We start from the raw sequence: 19168 nt of genomic DNA, 5'->3' as shown, positions 1-19168 counted from the left end.
AAACCTCCATAGTGGAGCAGATTTTGCTCTCAGCAGTGAGCACTTTAGTGTGAACTGAAAACATGTGGTTTTTTTCCCCCTCCCAACCGGCTGTCAGGAGTATTACTAAAGCAATGTAAAAACAGTGTAAGGCACTGAAATCCTGAGAAGATGGCAGGCTGTAATCTCATGCATGGTTAGCTGCAAATTGGTCACACTGACCTCATTAAAGTCCACTTCCAATTAAGAATGCGTAAAATTACACTATTAGAACCAAAACTATGTCAAAGCATAGAGGGTTGCATGTATAACGGAACAGTAGAGTTGTGGAACAGTTATCAGCAAGGTTTACAGTCAGTTACAGTAACCTCTGGCCTGTTAAACACAGTGTTCAATTGGGTGTCCACTTCCATGTGCACAAAAACTGCTATGGCATAGGATAACGTGGTAAAGTAGCACTGCTATGGTATAGAAAAGACACTGAATAAACTGCTGCTTTCAATAGAGCAAAAACATTTTACCAATAGAATAAAATAAAAAATTGCACAAAGACACACACCTATGGGAGCCACAGAGGCTAAGAATTGCTGACAGCATTAGACTCTGTAGAATGAATGCTACCAGCTCTTCATACGCCACAAGCCCATCCCACTTTACAACACTCATGTCAAAGAGGAGACAGTGAGAAAAACCAGCTCTAGGGAGTGATACATGGGAGGCTGTGCTTCATTTATAACCCTACACATATGCTGGAAAAGGTTCAACTTTAAAAAGCATTATATCGCTTACCTTATGGGCCTCCGTGGATGGTGAAGTAAAATTGCATGAGCACAACATGTCTATTAATCATCACAGTGATACCAGCGTGAGAAACAGTCCCTGTGGCTTACATTCATTCGGAAGAAAGCTTTGAGAGCTACCTCCTGGTAGCTACATAGTTCCAGCAATGTGTATCTCTCCCTTTCCTGTGTTGTCATGAATGAAAGTCAAATCTCAGAACAGATGGGATGGTAGGTGATAATGTTGCCGTGTGAATTAAAATAGAACTCCATCAAAAATGAAGACGACAGTGGAATGCAACCAGAAATGGGCTTGTGGGTACTAAGCTGCTTTCAGCAGTTTGTTATTAAGTTATGGAATATGGAGAAAGCAAAAAATGAAGCAGAATGTTTAAGTCAACAGCACAAATAGGAGAAAAAAATATCTAGAAATCACATGAGAATTAGCACAACCTCATGCTTCTGGATTGAAAGATCAAGAATGATCCTTCATGGAGATAGATTTATTGAAATACAGTGGTGCCCCACATAGCGAGGTTAATCTGTTCCGGATTAACCTTCGCTATGGGGAAACATCGCTAAACGGAACGGAAAAGCCCATTGGAACGTTCCAAATGGGCCCAAAACTCACCGTTCTGCGATGTTTCCTCATATTCTGGCGGCCATTTTGTGTGTTCCGGCGGCCATTTTGTGTGTTCCGGTGGCCATTTTGGAACTGCCAAACAGCTGTTCCCCCATCGCAATGCGATAAAACATCGGTATGCAATCGCATTAGCGATCGCAAAATCCACATCACTCTGCGGATTCATCGTTAAATGGTGCGCTCGTTATGCGCTGTTCAGACTAGATGGATCATGTTTTGGAAAAGTTTCTAACTGCAGATTAAGAAATGCCTTCAATGCTATGCTGTTTTCCTTCATGAGCTTACATCTCAGACCTTCCACCACTTAACTGAAAGTCACAAGGACAGGAAGGATCAAAACCGAGCTGCCTAAATGATGCTAGGAGGTCAGAGGCCAATTTTGTCAGTCTCCATAAAGGGCTACTAAGAAATTACACAACACCAGAAACAGTTGCAAGTGAAGTTGACCAAGTCAATTTATTAAACTCTTATGAATGGCAAATTTGAATGGTAAATTTGGGGAAAACACATCATCTAATTCAATCCTTAGATGTGGGAGGAGCTGGACAAACTGTAGCCATGTGCTTGTTAATAATAGAAGAATGTCTTAAGCAATAGGTAAGCAGTCACAAGAGTTCAGTGATCATGTCCAAAGTGTGATGATTTGCATCTTTGCCCTGTCTTTAAGGGTGCCATAACATCATAGGGCATTAAAATCCATCTACTCCCCCTGTAATTCCGCTAATCTAACAGGAGATACAGGACTGTGGTGACCAGATCAGGAAGATCACATAATTAAGAGTGTTTCAGAATACTGCAAGATACTTGCAATGAGTTCCCCTCCTTGAGGACACCCACCTCCTCTTCACTGCTGTCACTGCTGTCTATTTGCTTACCATCTAACTTTAGGCCTACGTCCACAGGCAGGCATAGAGGGAAAGGATAAGGTAAGCAAAACCTGTTGCTGTTCTTCTATGCATCTTTAACTCATTATGAACTCAGACACATAAAGAAATAGTGTGAAGCAACAGAAGAGCTGCAAAGACTCCAAATGTTGGTAGTGGGCCACAACAGATGCTCTGTGATACTAGCATCAGATATTACATTATTGGTTAACAAACATTCAACTGTATCTGTAGTTCAGGAGGACATTTCGAAACAGTCTACCAGATTTATTACTTTCTGGAAGCTCTGAAAGAAAAAGTAGTAGCCTCAAGTTCTACAGCTAATGTTCAAGTGAGCACAACTCCTCACCCACCCAGGACACACAGTGAGCTGTGTGTTAAATCTATACAGATTTGAAGGCCTAAGAAGGGAGACAGCAACTTTCAAGCACCAGTAAAAGGATGTAAAACAAAACTAAGCCACAAAGTTTGTCATTCTTCACTCCCTTGGTTGCAAGGGCTTTTGTGCCAGCGAGGGAATTGAATGTAAAGTTCCTGAGAACATTAGCTCAAGTACTAAAGCTCCATTCAAATTTGGGACAGCTGATGCCAGAGACCAGCAGGCATAAGGCGTTCAATCTTCTCCATCGTGAAACTCAAGGGTGACAAAAGAGTTCCAAAAAACTGAAAGAAAAGAAAAAGACATAATCAACTTGGATGCTAAAAGTAACAAGGAACCATTCATAAGTAATATCACTAAGTAAATTTGAGTGTCTGTTTAAAAGCCTGAAAACATTTATCCACATGTTTTATTGACACAACTACATTCAATGTGAAATGATTTAAAAATCCAACTGGCAAAATTATTCTGACCCTAATTAGTAAAGCAAAATGTAGAAACTACTTCTTTCAAAAATACATCAGGAGGCATTTTCAATATTCTTATTTGATCATATAAAAGCAATAATATAAACAATTTTGACATATCAAGAATGTTAATTTTTAAACTGCCTTCCCCTTTGTTGTTAAATGCTGTCAAGTCACCCTCTGTCATACAGCGACCCTATAAATCAGTAATGTCCTGTATTCAGCAGCACTGCTTAGCTCACGGGTGTAGATTCCTTTTAAGTAGACAACCCATCTCATATTTGGTCTTCTTCTTTTCTTGCCGATTTCAACTTTTCCTATTATTATCTTTTTTGAGAGAATCTTGACTTCTCATGGTGTGCCAAAAGTATGACAGCCTCAGTTTAGTCATTTTTCCTTCCAGAGATATCTCAAGCTCAATCGACTATAGGACCCACTTGTTTGTCTTTCTGAAAGAGCAGGATATCTGCAAAGCTCTCCTTCAACATCATATTTCAAATGAATCAATTTTTTCCTATCAACTTTCTTTACTGTTTAGCTTTCATGCCTGTACATTGTGATAGGGAATATAACAATGCGAATGGTCTTGGCCTTGGTCTTTATACCTCTAATGATATTTTCTAATTCCTTCATAGTTACCTTTACAGGCCTTTCTTGGCTGAAGTCTCCATTTCAATTGCACTCTTTTCTTGGGGATCAGAATGTACAGTGGTGCCCCGCTTAACGATTACCTCGTTAAACGACGAATCCGCTTGACGATGAGGTTTTTGCGATTGCTTTTGTGATCGCAAAACAATGTTTTAATGGGGAAAATTCGTTTTACGATGATCGGTTCCCTGCTTCGGGAACTGATTCTTCGCATTACGATGATCTGAAAACAGCTGATTGGCGGCTCTCAAAATGGCTGCCCGCTGTGCAAAATGGCTCCATGCTGTTTTCAGGACTTTCGCTGTACAGGCACCGGAAAATGGCCACCCTATGGAGGATCTTCGCTGGACGATTAGGTATTTAGCCCATTGGAACGCATTAACCGGTTTTTAATGAATTTCAATGGTTTTTTCCCCCGGTTGACAACAATTTCGCTCTACAGCGATTTCGCTGGAACAGATTAACGTCGTCAAGTGAGGCACCACTGTATACTGAATGTTGCCAGTCGATGGGCCCTTGTTTTACTTTTGTATTTGTTGGCATATTTTTGTTAGGATTTTGACAGATTCAGTCTCTGTGGATTGGAAATAGTTTCATCAGTATCTCATCTAACTCTGATGGTTTCTTTCTAGTGCTTTCAGAGCAGCTTTCACTACAATTTCAGATTCATAATCATAAGACTCTCCCTCAAAGGAGTCTGTCATCTTTTTATTTCTTCTGTATATGTCTTCAGTATATGGTTTCTACATTTTCTTTATTTTCTCCTGGTAAGATAAGGTGCTTCTCTGTTGGTCTTTCAGCATTCCTAATCTAGGCTTAAATTTCCCTTTGATTTCTTAGATCTGCCGGAAAAGATCTCTTGTATTCTCCCTTTTATTTTTCTTCTCTATTTCTTTGCACTGGTTACTGAATAGTTCACTTTGTCTCTAGGTGAAAGTCACTCAAAAGCTGTATTCAGGATTCGGACCTTTTTTCTGTCACTTTTTACTTTTGTATCTTGTCTCTCCTTTACAAATTTAAGTGGTTTTTTAAATTTCTTTCATCCATCCAGGCTTTTCTTTCCTTTTTACTCCTGGAATTATCTTTTTGCATTCTTTTCTAATAATGTCTCTGGTTTCAATCCACAGTTCTTTTGGTTCACAGATAATTAAGCTTAATGATGCAAATCTGTTCCTTATGCAGATTTTACATTAATCAGGAATGCTGTTTATATTTTGGCACAAGGATTCTTTTAGTGTTCTTTTTCAGCTTTCTTCTAATGTTGGATATTAAAGGTTCATGATCATTACCACAATCAGCTCCTGGTCTTGCTTTGGCAGACTGAAAGTCATCTCCTGCTTCCAATTACATACTCTGTTTGATTTCAGTAGTGACCATCTGGTGATGTCTCTGTTCAGCTGTCTGTTTGGTTGCTTGAAGCATGTATTTATTGCTTGTTGTTGGCTTCACAGATTGTTGGCTTCACAGAAATCTACAAGTCATCCTCCTGCTTTGTTTCTGACCCCTAGCAAGCAGAAATTTTCCAAAATGCGTTTCTGCTTTGCTTCCTGATTTTGTGTTCTACTCACCTATGATTATAAGCATATCTTGCTTTGGTATGTGATCAATTTCCTCCTTTACGCTTGCATAAAAGCTTTCCATTTCATCTCCTCCCATACTATATCTTGCCTCACTATTAGATCCACTCAATTTCTTCTGAATTTGTCATTTCCAGAGTACAACATGTTGTAGTTTTCTGACTGAAAATATCTTGTTCCAGTTCACTTTAGTTCAGTAACACCAAGCATTGCAATGTTTAAATGTTCCATTTCTTGCTTAAATGCTTCCAGTTTACCTTGATTCATACTTCTCATATTCCATGTCCCAACTGTATGTGTTGTGTAGTATTGGACTTTTCTTTCACTTCTGTGAAAAAGGAGCTGAGCTGATATAACTAGGACAGAAATAATACTTTCAAGCCACTGACTATGTTCATCTGTAATTAACCCTCTCTTATTTATACTATTTTACACAATGGATAAAATCTTGTTTTAACTTAAAGGCACATAAGGCTGATGAGGTCATCACTTGCTGTGGTTTTTCAGAACTTAAACATTTACAATCCCCTCCCCCTTCCACAAAGGTCCTGAGGCTCCCTTGGAATTTCTTATGTCAAGGGATTACTGGGTACTGCAGGGGAGGGGAGCTGTCTTTTAATTCTGAAAATCACTAGTATACTTTTTCCAGTAGTGGCAGACATCCTCCCTATCCCGCGACTCCAACAACTCCCCATGACACATTGGGTCCTAAGGGAGCCTCAGGATCTTCAAGAATATTATTTTTACATTTCTGAAGACATCATCAGCTTTACATAGAATAAGTTACGCTTCTGTATTTTACCCAATGGAATGTTATTTTTCTAATTACAGTGGTGCCTCGCTTAACGGGCGCTCCATTTAGCGACGAAACCACATAGCGATTAACTTTTTGCGATCGCAAAAGCGATCGCATTGCGATGTTTCCTATGTGGTTTTATCGCTTTGCAGTGATTGTTTCCCTGTTTCGCTTACCGATCATCACAAAGCGATGATTTTTAAACAGCTGATCAGCAGTTCAAAAATGGCCACCGGGTAAAAAAATGGCCGCCCGCAGTGTTTTTGCGCTGATTCCTCGCATAACAGGCAGTGAAAATGGCCACCGTATGGAGGATCTTCGCTTTAAGGTCAGTTTTTTGCCCATAGGAACACATTAAACAGGTTTTAATGCGTTTCTATGGGCTTTTTAAAATCACATAGCGACGAAATCGCCTAGCAGCAATTTTTGCTGCATGGATTAACATCGCTATGCGAGGCACCACTGTACTCTGTAATCTGCCAAGAGCTTTTGTCATTCGTAACATCAGAAAGTAAGCCAGAAAGTGAAAACTCAAAATAGTATTTCACTAAAACCTAGATGTTCATGCTTAGCAAATATATTATCCTCAGTTGCCATGAGGAGAACAGTTTGGAAACTCAGTTCCCATTCTAACCAACTTTTAAGTTCTGTTGCTCTAATAATGGTACATTTAATAATATGATCATTCTTTATTCTGCAGGAATCACAGATAGAAATCAATTTGCAATTATTCAATCTAAGTAGCATTTCTCTCTTAAAGGACACAGGGCGAACTGTTTGCTAGCAAAGCAAGAAACCACTGCCTTCTAGCTCTACACATCCAACTTGCTGGAGACTATTTTGAATGGTTTAAATGCAGAATAATATTCATTACATGATTCCAAGCCATATATATTCTCTCACAGATAAGCAAAAGTTTTTCAAGTGTTTATAAATCAAGGATGTTAAGCAGCTGTGTAGGAACTTAATATGTCAGTGTCTTCTAATGAGCATCAACAACATAGTATGCAGATTTATTACCAAAAGAAAACAAGTCATTCTACAACTGCTTAAGCTGATTTACAGGGATCTTTCTGGCCTGCTATTGTAGCCCCCAAACAGCCAGACCTTTGAAATCATATACATAACCCTACAATATAAATGGTGATATATTGCTCTTTTGATATAAGGGTAATCTCCCTGAATGCTCAAGCTGCCATGCTGTGCCTAAAACTAGGATGCACAATCTTGGGTACTCCCCATGCAATTCACAATGCTGCACAAACCCGCTCATTTTCTCGCCAAAGCCCAGTTACTCGGCTTCCAAGGTACTGTACCTGTTAGCACCAGGAAAAGGGTAATCCTACTGCAGGTCATTCTGGAATAGGAGACACCTTCACTCCTACTATCCACTCCATCATCCCATATTCAGATAACAGGGCCACAGCTGTTTGGAGCTTTAGAAGTCAAAATAAGCACTTTGAATTGCACTGGAAATGAGTGCCAATCAAAAAGCACCGGTATAAGGTCCACGCACACTCCAGTCACCTTAACAATTTGCTGTCATATTCTGGACCAGATGAAATTTCAGGACAATTTTCAACAGCCCTATGTTTAATGAAGCACAGGGGATTTTCAACAGCACAGATAATTTTAGCCAGGTTATTTATGCCCAGACAGGGTTACAGGTGGTATATATGACCCTCAGCTCATAAAAGAAACTCCATACCACTAACTGCCCCAAGCAACGATGGATCTCAGACATGGCCGAATAATTGAAAAAATAAAGTTATTACCACTCACACTTTGTGTTTGGGTAAGACGTGGTTAACTGATGGAAACAAAGAGTTGGCTTCTGGGATTTTTCCCTGCATGGTGTCACTTGGTGAATGCTAGCAAGCAGGAAAGGGTGTCTTGCAGCTTGACTGCTGCCATTGGTGTTGTCAACATTCAGGATGCTCAAGGCTGTGTAAGGATTGGCATTCTTTTTCCTGCTAGCAACACAGGCATGATACTGTGCAGCAATAATGAGCCATATCCTGGCATTTTGAATTGTGGGCACAGAAGAACAGTATCCCACATTCATGAACTGGAGGGTGGGGGGATTTTTGTTTTTTGTTTTGTTTTGAAGAACTGAATTGTATTCAAAGCTACAATTAAAAACCTGGATGGAACATTAGACCAGTAAATGAACTACTGTATTTTTCTGTTTATAAGATGATCCAAAGTATAAGATGAACCCCCCTTTTCTAACCCCAAATTAGAAAAAGCAGGGATCAAAGGGCTCCCTTTTTGCTAAGCCCCGTGCCTTCGCAAAAGGCAAGGAAAGTGGCTGTCAAAGTGACTGCCGCTTTTCCTCACCTTTTGAGAAGGCACAGAGTTTAGCAAAAAGGAAAGGGAGCAACGGCCTTTCCAATGATAGTAAACTTTGCCAAATTTCTGATGTATAATCAGAAAGGCATGCAAATATATCTGCTACAACTGTGACACCGGAGATCCAGTTGATAAGACATGGTTAATAGACAATTTATTTCACACCAAAGAATGGCAATATAATGCAATTCCTGAACATCATTCAATCTTTTTTTATGTGAACTACCAGCTAACAGCTCTTTCATGGATTGCTGCCTTGTCGTGGCGAAGGGGCTTGAGTAACTCAGAGAAGCTATGGGCTATGCCGTGCAGGGACACCCAAGACGGACAGGACATAGTGGAGAGTTCCGACTAAACGCAATCCACCTGGAGTAGGAAATGGCAAGCCACTCCAGTATCTTTGCCAAGAATGCCCCATGATCAGAAACAAAAGGCTAAAAGATATGACGCTGGAAGATGGGCCCCTCAGGTCGGAAGGCGTCCAACATGCTACTGAGGAAGAGTGGAGGACAAGTACAAGTAGCTCCAGAGCTAATGAAGTGGCTGGGCCAAAGCCGAAAGGACGCTCAGCTGTGGACGTGCCTGGAAGTGAAAGGAAAATCCAATGCTGCAAAGAAAAATACTGCATAGGAACCTGGAATGTAAGATCTATGAATGTTGGGAAGCTGGAGGTGGTCAAACAGGAGATGGCAAGAATAAACATCGACATCCTGGGCATCAGTGAACTAAAATGGACAGGAATGGGCGAATTCAGCTCAGATGATTATCATATCTACTATTGTGGGCAAGAATCCCGTAGAAGGAATGGAGTAGCCCTCATAGTCAACAAAAGAGTGGGAAAAGCTGTAATGGGATACAATCTCAAAAACGATAGAATGATGTCAATACGAATCCAAGGCAGACCATTCAACATCACAATAATCCAAGTTTATGCACCAACCAGCATTGCTGAGGAGACTGAAATTGAACAATTCTATGAAGATTTACAACACCTTCTAGAACTGACACCAAAGAAAGATGTTCTTCTCATTCTAGGGGACTGGAATGCTAAAGTAGGGAGCCAAGAGATAAAAGGAACAACAGGGAAGTTTGGCCTTGGAGTTCAGAACGAAGCAGGACAAAGGCTAATAGAGTTTTGTCAAGAGAATAAGCTGGTCATCACAAACACTCTTTTCCAACAACACAAGAGGCGACTCTATACATGGAAATCACCAGATGGGCAATATCGAAATCAGATTGATTATATTCTCTGCAGCCAAAGATGGAGAAGTTCTATACAGTCAGCAAAAACAAGACCTGGAGCTGACTGCGGTTCTGATCATCAGCTTCTCATAGCAAAATTCAAGCTTAGACTGAAGAGATTAGGAAAAACCACTGGGCCACTCAGGTATAATCTAAACCAAATCCCTTATGAATACACAGTGGAAGTAAAGAACAGATTTAAGGAACTAGATTTGGTGGACAGAGTGCCTGAAGAACTTTGGACAGAGGCTCGTAACATTGTCCAGGAGGCAGCAACGAAAACCATCCCAAAGAAAAGGAAATGCAAGAAAGCAAAGTGGCTGTCCAATGAGGCCTTAGAAATAGCAGAGAGGAGAAGGGAAGCAAAATGCAGGGGGGTTGGGAAAGTTACAGAAAGTTGAATGCAGACTTCCAAAGAATAGCAAGGAGAGACAAGAGGGCCTTCTTAAATGAACAATGCAAAGAAATAGAGGAAGATAACAGAAAAGGAAAGACCAGAGATCTGTTCAGGAAAATTGGACATATTAGAGGAACATTTTGCGCAAAGATGAACATGATAAAAGACAAAAATGGGAGGGACCTAACAGAAGCAGAAGACGTCAAGAAGAGGTGGCAAGAATACACAGAGGAATTATATCAGAAAGATTTGGATATCCCGGACAACCCAGACAATGTAGTTGCTGACCTTGAGCCAGACATCCTGGAGAGCGAAGTCAAGTGGGCCTTAGAAAGCCTGGCTAACAACAAGGCCAGTGGAGGTGATGGCATTCCAGTTGAATTATTTAAAATCTTGAAAGATGATGCTGTTAAGGTGCTACATTCAATATGCCAGCAAGTTTGGAAAACTCAACAGTGGCCAGAGGATTGGAAAAGATCAGTCTACATCCCAATCCCAAAGAAAGGCAGTGCCAAAGAATGCTCCAACTACCGTACAATTGCACTCATTTCGCACGCTAGCAAGGTTATGCTCAAAATCCTACAAGGTAGGCTTCAGCAGTATGTGGACCGAGAACTCCCAGAAGTACAAGCTGGATTCCGAAGAGGCAGAGGAACTCGAGACCAAATTGCTAACTTGCGCTGGATTATGGAGAAAGCCAGAGAGTTCCAGAAAAATATCTACTTCTGCTTCATTGACTATGCGAAAGCCTTTGACTGTGTGGACCACAGCAAACTATGGCAAGTTCTTAAAGAAATGGGAGTGCCTGACCACTTTATCTGTCTCCTGAGAAACCTATATGTGGGACAGGAAGCAACAGTTAGAACTGGTCATGGAACAACTGAGTGGTTCAAAATTGGGAAAGGAGTACGGCAAGGTTGTATATTGTCCCCCAGCTTATTTAACTTATATGCAGAATACATCATGCGGAAGGCTGGACTGGAAGAAACCCAAGCCGGAATTAAGATTGCCGGACGAAATATCAACAACCTCCGATATGCAGATGATACCACTCTGATGGCAGAAAGTGAGGAGGAATTAAAGAACCTTGTAATGAGAGTGAAAGAGGAGAGTGCAAAAAACGGTCTGAAACTCAACATCAAAAAAACTAAGATCATGGCCACTGGTCCCATCACCTCCTGGGAAATAGAAGGGGAAGATATGGAGGCAGTGTCAAATTTTATCTTCCTGGGCTCCATGATCACTGCAGATGGAGACAGTAGCCCTGAAATTAAAAGACGCCTTCTTCTTGGGAGGAAAGCGATGACAAATCTTGACAGCATCTTGAAAAGCAGAGACATCACCTTGCCAACAAAAGTCTGAATAGTCAAAGCTGTGGTTTTTCCTGTCGTGATGTATGGAAGTGAGAGCTGGACCATAAAGAAAGCAGACCGCCGAAGAATTGATGCCTTTGAATTGTGGTGCTGGAGGAGGCTGTTGAGAATCCCCTGGACTGCAAGGAGAACAAACCTATCAGTTCTAAAGGAAATCAACCCTGAATGCTCACTTGAAGGACAGATCCTGAAGCTGAGGCTCCAGTACTTTGGCCATCTCAAGAGAAGAAAAGAGTCCTTAGAAAAAACCTTGATGTTAGGAAGGTGTGATGGCAAGAGGAGAAGGGGACGACCGAGGATGAGATGGCTGGACAGTATCTGCGAAGCAACCAACATGAACCTGACACAACTCCGGGAGGCAGTAGAAGACAGGAGGGCCTGGCGTGCTCTGGTCCATGGGGTCACGAAGAGTCGGACACGACTAAACGACTAAACACACACCAGCTAACAGAGATGATATGATGACACTTACCCCTAAGGCATACATATTTAATTCCACATACACTTAATTAAATTACATTACTGTCCCATATCCCTTGTTTTGAATCTTGCTTTAGCCATTAATAAGGTAGTTGTTTGCAAGTTTTAGTTCTTGCTCCCGTACGCTCCAATTTGCAGTATGTAATTAAGAGTGGACTGGCTTGTTTTAAACTGGAAGGATTACTGAAACAGTGTATGTATTCTAAAAGTCACAGGTATCTTTAATCACTGTAAATACAGCCACTTTTGCCAAATTCTTTGAATAATCAGGAAGACATACAATTAGGAAATTAATCTGCAGATCTGGGGGGAAAAGCTTTCTATGGGACTTGCTTTCAGAATCCTTTCACTCTCAATGTTGTCCTTAATCCACCCAAAGATTTTTTTTTAATTTCCCAGTGTTAGCTTCAGGTATCTGCTCACCTGGAATTACAGAGCAAAAATGTCTCTTCTCCCCATTCTGGACTGGAGTTAATTTTTAAAAAAGTATACAAAAAATCAGGCTAGAGATAGGAAGAGATTGTGCTCTGGAAACTGGCATGTAAAGTAGTTGCTTTGCTTCCTAATGAGGCTAGTCTTATCATATCAGAGCTAGGAAGGTACAATGGTACAATACTCCAGCATATAACAGTTCAAAGGATGGAGACATCAGGGGCAAGTTCCGTTTTCTTCTGGCTGAATTTACAGTGAGCTATATTAATACAGGACAGAAATGAGGAAAATACCAGTTACCCTTGAGGCATACACATTTCATTGCACACTTAACTACATTTCCCTCTTGTTTGTGTAAAGAAATCTAAGACCACCATCTAACTGACTTCCATCTCCTCAGGTTAATTGACCACATAAACAAGTTCAAATAAAAGTAATCCTATTTCCCGTTGGGATATTCACATTTCTTAGAAATCTGGAGCTTTTTCCAAGCAGTTACAAAAGCCAACCAAGATCCTGTGCCCCCCTGGACCCAGTGGAAGCTTCCATTCACTTCAGTTTAGGAGCTAACTGCCAATTCAGAGCTTTTGTTGTTGGCATATTCCACTGTGTGCACACTATAGCTATTAAAAGATCCTCTGTGGTTTTTGGCCTCTCAACAATTTTTTGCAGTTTGGCAAGAGTCCTGTCTAGCAGTTTGATTGCAGAGGAAACAAGTGAAATATTATCCAGTGAAAATACATAAGCAAATATTATTCTGCTAAATAAAAGATATTAAGTTATGTTCTTTTACAGCAGTACATAGCTGACAATACAGATTAGATGGCTGAGAATATGAAACATCTCCCCTTTGTAATACATATCAAAATTTAAGACCTGCTGTTTGGAAATTCACATCAATTTTGCTAACGGCAAACATGAAAACCAAAAACTAGAGTCCAAGTCTGATAAACCTCCACCCATAGGCATTATTACCAATCAGATTTTACAACTAAAAGGAGAAAAGGTTGTTGAGAAAACTATGTCCGAATCCTGGAATACAAGTTCAAATCCTCACTCCATTCTAAGACAAGACAAACTAAATACATGAAAAATTTAAATCCCATAAATATAGAAAAATCCCCATGTTCCATTACCAGGCCTGTTTTACTTTATCTCAAATCATAAAAACAAATAACTAAGTCCTCTCTTTCTTGAAACATGAGTGTAATCTTTTCAACATCCAGGCCAAACTATATGTTATCTAATCTGAATAAATCTGTTTTAAAGGGAATGTTAGTCAGAGTCTGAAATTAATAATAAGAAACGAAGGCTTATAACTAGCTTAACACTTTGTTTTGTTTAGAGATTAAGAATGCCAAACTGGGTTTAGAAACCTACAAGTTCACAGTCCTTTGCTCAGTGTGTGTTAAAGGGTCAAGATAGCTTCAACTACAAGGTTACTTGGCTGTCCAAAGACTGCCATGATTAAAATGAAGGAAGGCCAAAACTAACACTGTATTTTGTCCTAAAAAGGAAAAGGTAAGCAAAAGGATGGACCTTTACTTCCAGCGGTATGGCCAACAAAAATGCAGAGGATCAGGGTAATTTTGGTACACTAGGAGGGGAAGCTGACCACACCACTTACAGGAAACAAGGCCTTTTGGATATGAATCAGAAGGCTGGTTTTAACTTATTAAGCCCTTAGCTGCCTCATAGACCAGCCTCTCTATTTTGTGCCATCATAACCATTAATTATCCACAGGACATGCCTGTATGATTACATAAATCTACATGCCAAATTTGCACAGCTTTGACACACAGAAAGGTGTTCAGCGGCTGGTCTCATATACTTGGATTTCCGTCATGTTGGGAACTTGACTATTTTCCTGTAAGAGATTTCTATTTCAACTGGCATTTAACAGCCGATTTTAAGAAATGCAAAATGATTTAAATTTGATTCTTTTGGGAAAAAGGGGGGGAGAGCAAGTAGTTGAAATGTTACCTACCCCAGGCTGTCAGGAAATACCAGTCTAGAAAATAAGCTAAATTAGACAATTGCACAGCCCAATAATTAATTTATTAGGACAAAACTAGGTACAGTAGAAGAAATAGAGTAAGTGCAACTTTGATCAAAGAAAGAATATATTAACTTATCTCAGTAAATGAGTTTTAAGGCTATTAGCAAAAAATATGAAAATTGACATATCCTTTAGGCAAGAAGCTGAATTGTAAAATGGCATACCAATCAAGATGATACAGAAACAGAACTGTTAACAAGACACAAGTGTTGATAATGTGAATGTTTACAAAAGCACTCCATGTCACTACTGTCAAGATTATTGAATGTTCATTCATCGATTCAGCCAGCAATGTCCGACATCCACATACCCCATTCCCTCTTATGATTTCTTGTTTCCTTTCTTTCCAAACAGGCTTCCAAGACAATGTCTGCTAAGACAGAGGTGTACATACATTAACAATAAAAACTAGCATGCTTTTTCCTCAGAACTGCATATAGTGGTGCCTCGACTCACGACCATAATCTGTTCCAGAAGATGGTTGTATGTCGAAATGGTTGTAAGTCGAATCAGCATTTTCCATTGAAATGCACTGAAACCCATTTAATCCGTTCCAGCTGTTTTTGGGTTGTATGTAGAGGCACCGGTTGCAAGTCGAAGCATTCATTCCCATAGGAACGAATGCAAAAGCGGTTAATCCATCCTCTACCACTAGGGGGAGAATTTTTCTTCTTTTAACCTAAGATGACTTAGGTTTAAAAAGGGCAGGAAAGGAGGGAGGGAGGGAAGGAACAATAGGGAAAAGAGGAGTGAAAGATGGTCATCACTGGGGCACACAGACCTCTCAGACAATGATCTGTGCTGTTAAGCACAAAAAGAGAGAAGATAGAGAGAGAGAAGACAATGGGTGGAGACTTGAGTCTAAACCCCATTTTACATCATGCCTGCAACCACAGCCCCTCACATGAGATTTTCTGATTTTAAAAGAAAAAGACTTTGGAGTCACATTTTAAAGCCACACATTTTAAAACAAAAGAGAGGTCACACTACACAAACCCTAAAAGCCACAGAATGCAAAAAATAAATATTTTTTAACATTTTAAAATTACAGTCTAATTTTCACATTTTAAACACACACTGCAAGACCCATCAGAGCACAGAAACATAACCCCCCACCTAGCCCAAACCAACACTGCAAAAAACAAAACAAAACAAAACAACAACAACAACAACAAAACCCTGTACAGTAAATACAGCACTCACCCAGAACAGGCAGTCTCTCTATTTAAAAAAGAAAGTCAACAATCCAAAAATTAAAAAAGCCAGAAAAAATACAGTACAGTACAGTACCAGGCAGTACAGTACCAAGCAGTACCAGGCAGTCCGAAGTCTCTCTCCATATCCACACTCTCTAACCACTGGGGCAAACGAGGTACAGAGAAGCAGCCTCTTCGCTGACCAACAACTGAAAGCAGTTCAAATTTCCCGCTTTCCCCGCGGTTTTTCCCCAGTCGTAAGTTGAAGCTCCAGTCACAAGTCGAAGCAAAATTTTGCTACTGGAGCTGTTTGTAAGTCGAAATGGCCATAAGTAGGGACATTCGTAAGTCGATGCACCACTGTATTTGTGTGTAAATGGGTGCAGATTATTTATTAATACATTTATGCTTCAAATTTAGAGTCTTTAAATATATAATTTGGGTTTGTGTGAAGTCCAGTTTTGTTTGTCCAAGTTGGTAAGTTTTGAATGCATTATAAAACAAACATCATGGGGAAGGGTAACTGTAATTGCACGAATTAAAGTAAAAGCAGAATAGTTTCCTCATCTCTCATCTTCTCTGTGTCATGTGGCACACCACAGTTGAACCATCTAATTCCTATTATGCATGCTGTCAGAACAGTACTTTACTCTTACTACCCTGTTTCCCCTAAAATAAGACCTAACCTGAAAATAAGCCCTAGTATGATTTTTCGGGATGCTCGTAATATGTCCTACTCCAAAAATAAGCCCTAGTTAAGTGAAACTCCACCGTCCACAATTGTGCAGCAACCAGAAGATGTCATGACTGTAATTGAATAAATGTAGATGGTTGTACATGACAAAAAAAATCTCCTGAAAATAAGCCCTAATGCATTTTGTGGAGCAAAAATTAATATAAGACCCTGTCTCATTTTCAGGGAAACAGGGTAATACACCCGAAGCATTCTCTGTTAAGATGTAGCACTCATCATTCAAACTGCCCTGTATGCAAATAAAATGATAACCATACTGATTAAAGACAACCAGCAGAGAACTTCACTGAATAAATTATTTGTTATTATAATATCTGACTTAGTATCTCATTGGAAATCATACAATTCTGCTAAAGTAGTCTCTAAATAATAAATCAGGAAATTATATCTATACTTCTGCAAATTTATCCAACTATGCACATAGAAATGTGTTCCTGGCACATCCAGCAAAATTTTCCCATATAAAAATTAAACTAAATGCAGCACAAACAGGCCTCTCTTATTAGAACAACATAGTTCTAGCATTGCTTAATAAAATGAAAGTATACATGGACTTCGTGAAACTTCAGTATTAACAAATTTGCACTGCTCTTGCATTTGTTCATTGCATTCATTACCTGGCTTTAGAACTCCGCTCAGAAGTTCCAGGACAAATGCTAGAAATTAAAGTATTAAGAACATCTGATGGGAGGTTAATAAAAAATTATTTGATACTTTACTGGGACAATGTTCTACCTTCTCTCACAAGTTAAGCATAGTAAGTCAAGGCAGCAGCTTATATAGATCAATATATATCCCAGTCAAAGACAAGACCATAACAGCAATGTTTACTAGCCTACAATACAAAGCAGATTTGGGATAATATTTTTGAACTGTACTGAGAAGAAACAGCTCTTAATAACAAGTCCATCTAGGCCTAAAGGAGTACGGACAATAAACATATACTTTAGCTGTAAGTAATGTAGGTGTATATGTTTCTAAAGTATGTGAGAGATTTAAGGAATAGTTTGACCAGTGCCAGCACTTAGTAAATTTCCTGAGTGGATCACCCAAGTCCTAGTCTGACTCTCTATACACGACACCACACTGCTTCTCAATACAGTGGTGCCTCGCTTAGCGATCACTCCGTTGAGCGATGAAATCGCATAGCGATGGGGTTTTGGCCATTGCCAGAGCGATCGCTTAGCGATGGCCCCTATGGGGAAAATTCGCTTTGCGATGATTGCGGGGAAGCGATCATCGCAAAGCCCCCATTTTCGACCAGCTGATTGGCAGTTCCAAAATGGCCGTTGGAAAAACAAAATGGCCACCCACTGTTTTGCCTCGCCTTAGAGGCACTGAAAATGGCCGCCCCATGGAGGATCTTTGCATAAGGTCAGTTTTTAAGCCCATAGGAACACATTAAACACATTTTAATGCGCTTCTATGGGCTTTTTTATTCCGTTTAGCGATGAAATCGCTTAGCAACATTTTTCCTGGAATGGATCAACATCGCTAAGCGAGCCACCACTGTATGTTTCTACCTCTGAAAAATTAAGCTTGCTGCTACATAGAATCTTATAACTTCTTATCCCTTTCATTACTTGCAATCTCCACAAAAGAATGTAGCTTATGAAGGACATTTCCATTTCTAATCAGAGCTTTCTTTAAAAATCCCATATACACACCTCACAGCAATAATTCAATATAATACCCCATATACATCACAGTTCTGGTGGGAAACATATTTTCTAATGATGAAAAGGGGATGGGCTAGGCCAAAGATGAGCACATTCAAAAGTCCCTACCAATGAAAGTTTGTGTCTAGGAGGAAATTTATGTGTGTTCATATCCTGAGAACCCTATTGAGGTTTCTCTGAGGTTTCTCATATCCAGAGAAACCTACTGAGCTGGGGTTAGACCACAGGGTCCAAGCAAGACCAATGTCTTTCTTCCTCCTAGTCAGCAAGATTCCTAGCAGCAGCACAATCCAAACCCTGTTCAACTTAATTCAGTTGCTAATTCTGATAACAGCAAAAAGCAGGGAATACCATTACAGGTACTCTTTGAGTTCTATTTCCAAATACATACGATACTGAAAATATGAACAAAATGCAGAAAATCCTGGTGTATTTATCACACACCACAACTAACATGTTAAACCATCTTCTCCTTCCTGATGATGAAAATCACAATAGCTGTGGGAAGAAGCCACAAGAAAAGTAGACAAGTAGGTGTGATCAGTAATATCCAGATCATGTTGTTACATACTGTAAATTATGCTGCAACCAACTATCTCTAAGCTGCTACTCAGAACATGCACAAAACATCCTTTGGTAAACAACCACATCCCAATAAGTTTCCTGGAAGAAAAAGTTAAGTAAAGGCAACATGAGAATTAGCATGGTGTAACAGATAAGAGTATCTGACTGGCTTAGGTTCAAATTCCTGCTTGACTGTTGGAACTCACTGGTGTGTGGCAATCGTAAATCATTCCATGGACATCAGACATATCACTAAACCCATTAGGGTTGCCACAAGTTCGAAGTGACATGACAGCAAATAAAAGTAAAAACAATATGCCAATAACAATATAGTCTGCATTTGCATTGTGCCAGAAAGCTTATCATCTATTGATTAGTACTTTCATTCTATGAATTTAAACATAAATCCTTAATCAATATATCCTTGAAATCAAAGAAGCACCACATGTGGTTTTAAGTGGGCTCGCAGGACTGCCCCCGACTTTAA

General features: G+C 39.8%; 1 protein-coding gene across 3 annotated transcripts in view; it reads right to left on the bottom strand.

The window, feature by feature from the left end:
- Nucleotides 1–1831: 1831 nt before the first annotated feature.
- Nucleotides 1832–19168, bottom strand: part of ST7L (suppression of tumorigenicity 7 like) — a 63795-nt gene continuing 46458 nt past the window's right edge. Inside the window, exons 15-16 of one of the 3 annotated variants that reach the window (XR_012086259.2) lie at nt 5614–5684; nt 1832–2948 (exon numbers count right to left, since the gene is read on the bottom strand). Coding sequence is in view for 2 of the 3 variants with exons in the window: in XM_020780610.3 (XP_020636269.3) it covers nt 2853–2948 (96 nt within the window). In the remaining variant the exon portion in view is untranslated. Of the gene's footprint in view, nt 2949–5613; nt 5685–7468; nt 7589–19168 lie in introns of all 3 variants that reach the window. The other 2 variants (XM_078393371.1, XM_020780610.3) reach the window with 2 other exon arrangements.

Source organism: Pogona vitticeps, chromosome 4 (genome assembly GCF_051106095.1).
Source record: "Pogona vitticeps strain Pit_001003342236 chromosome 4, PviZW2.1, whole genome shotgun sequence".
Lineage (NCBI taxonomy): Eukaryota > Metazoa > Chordata > Lepidosauria > Squamata > Agamidae > Pogona > Pogona vitticeps.
Note: the sequence above shows the minus strand (reverse complement) of the source record. Positions and strands in the feature narration are given on the sequence as shown.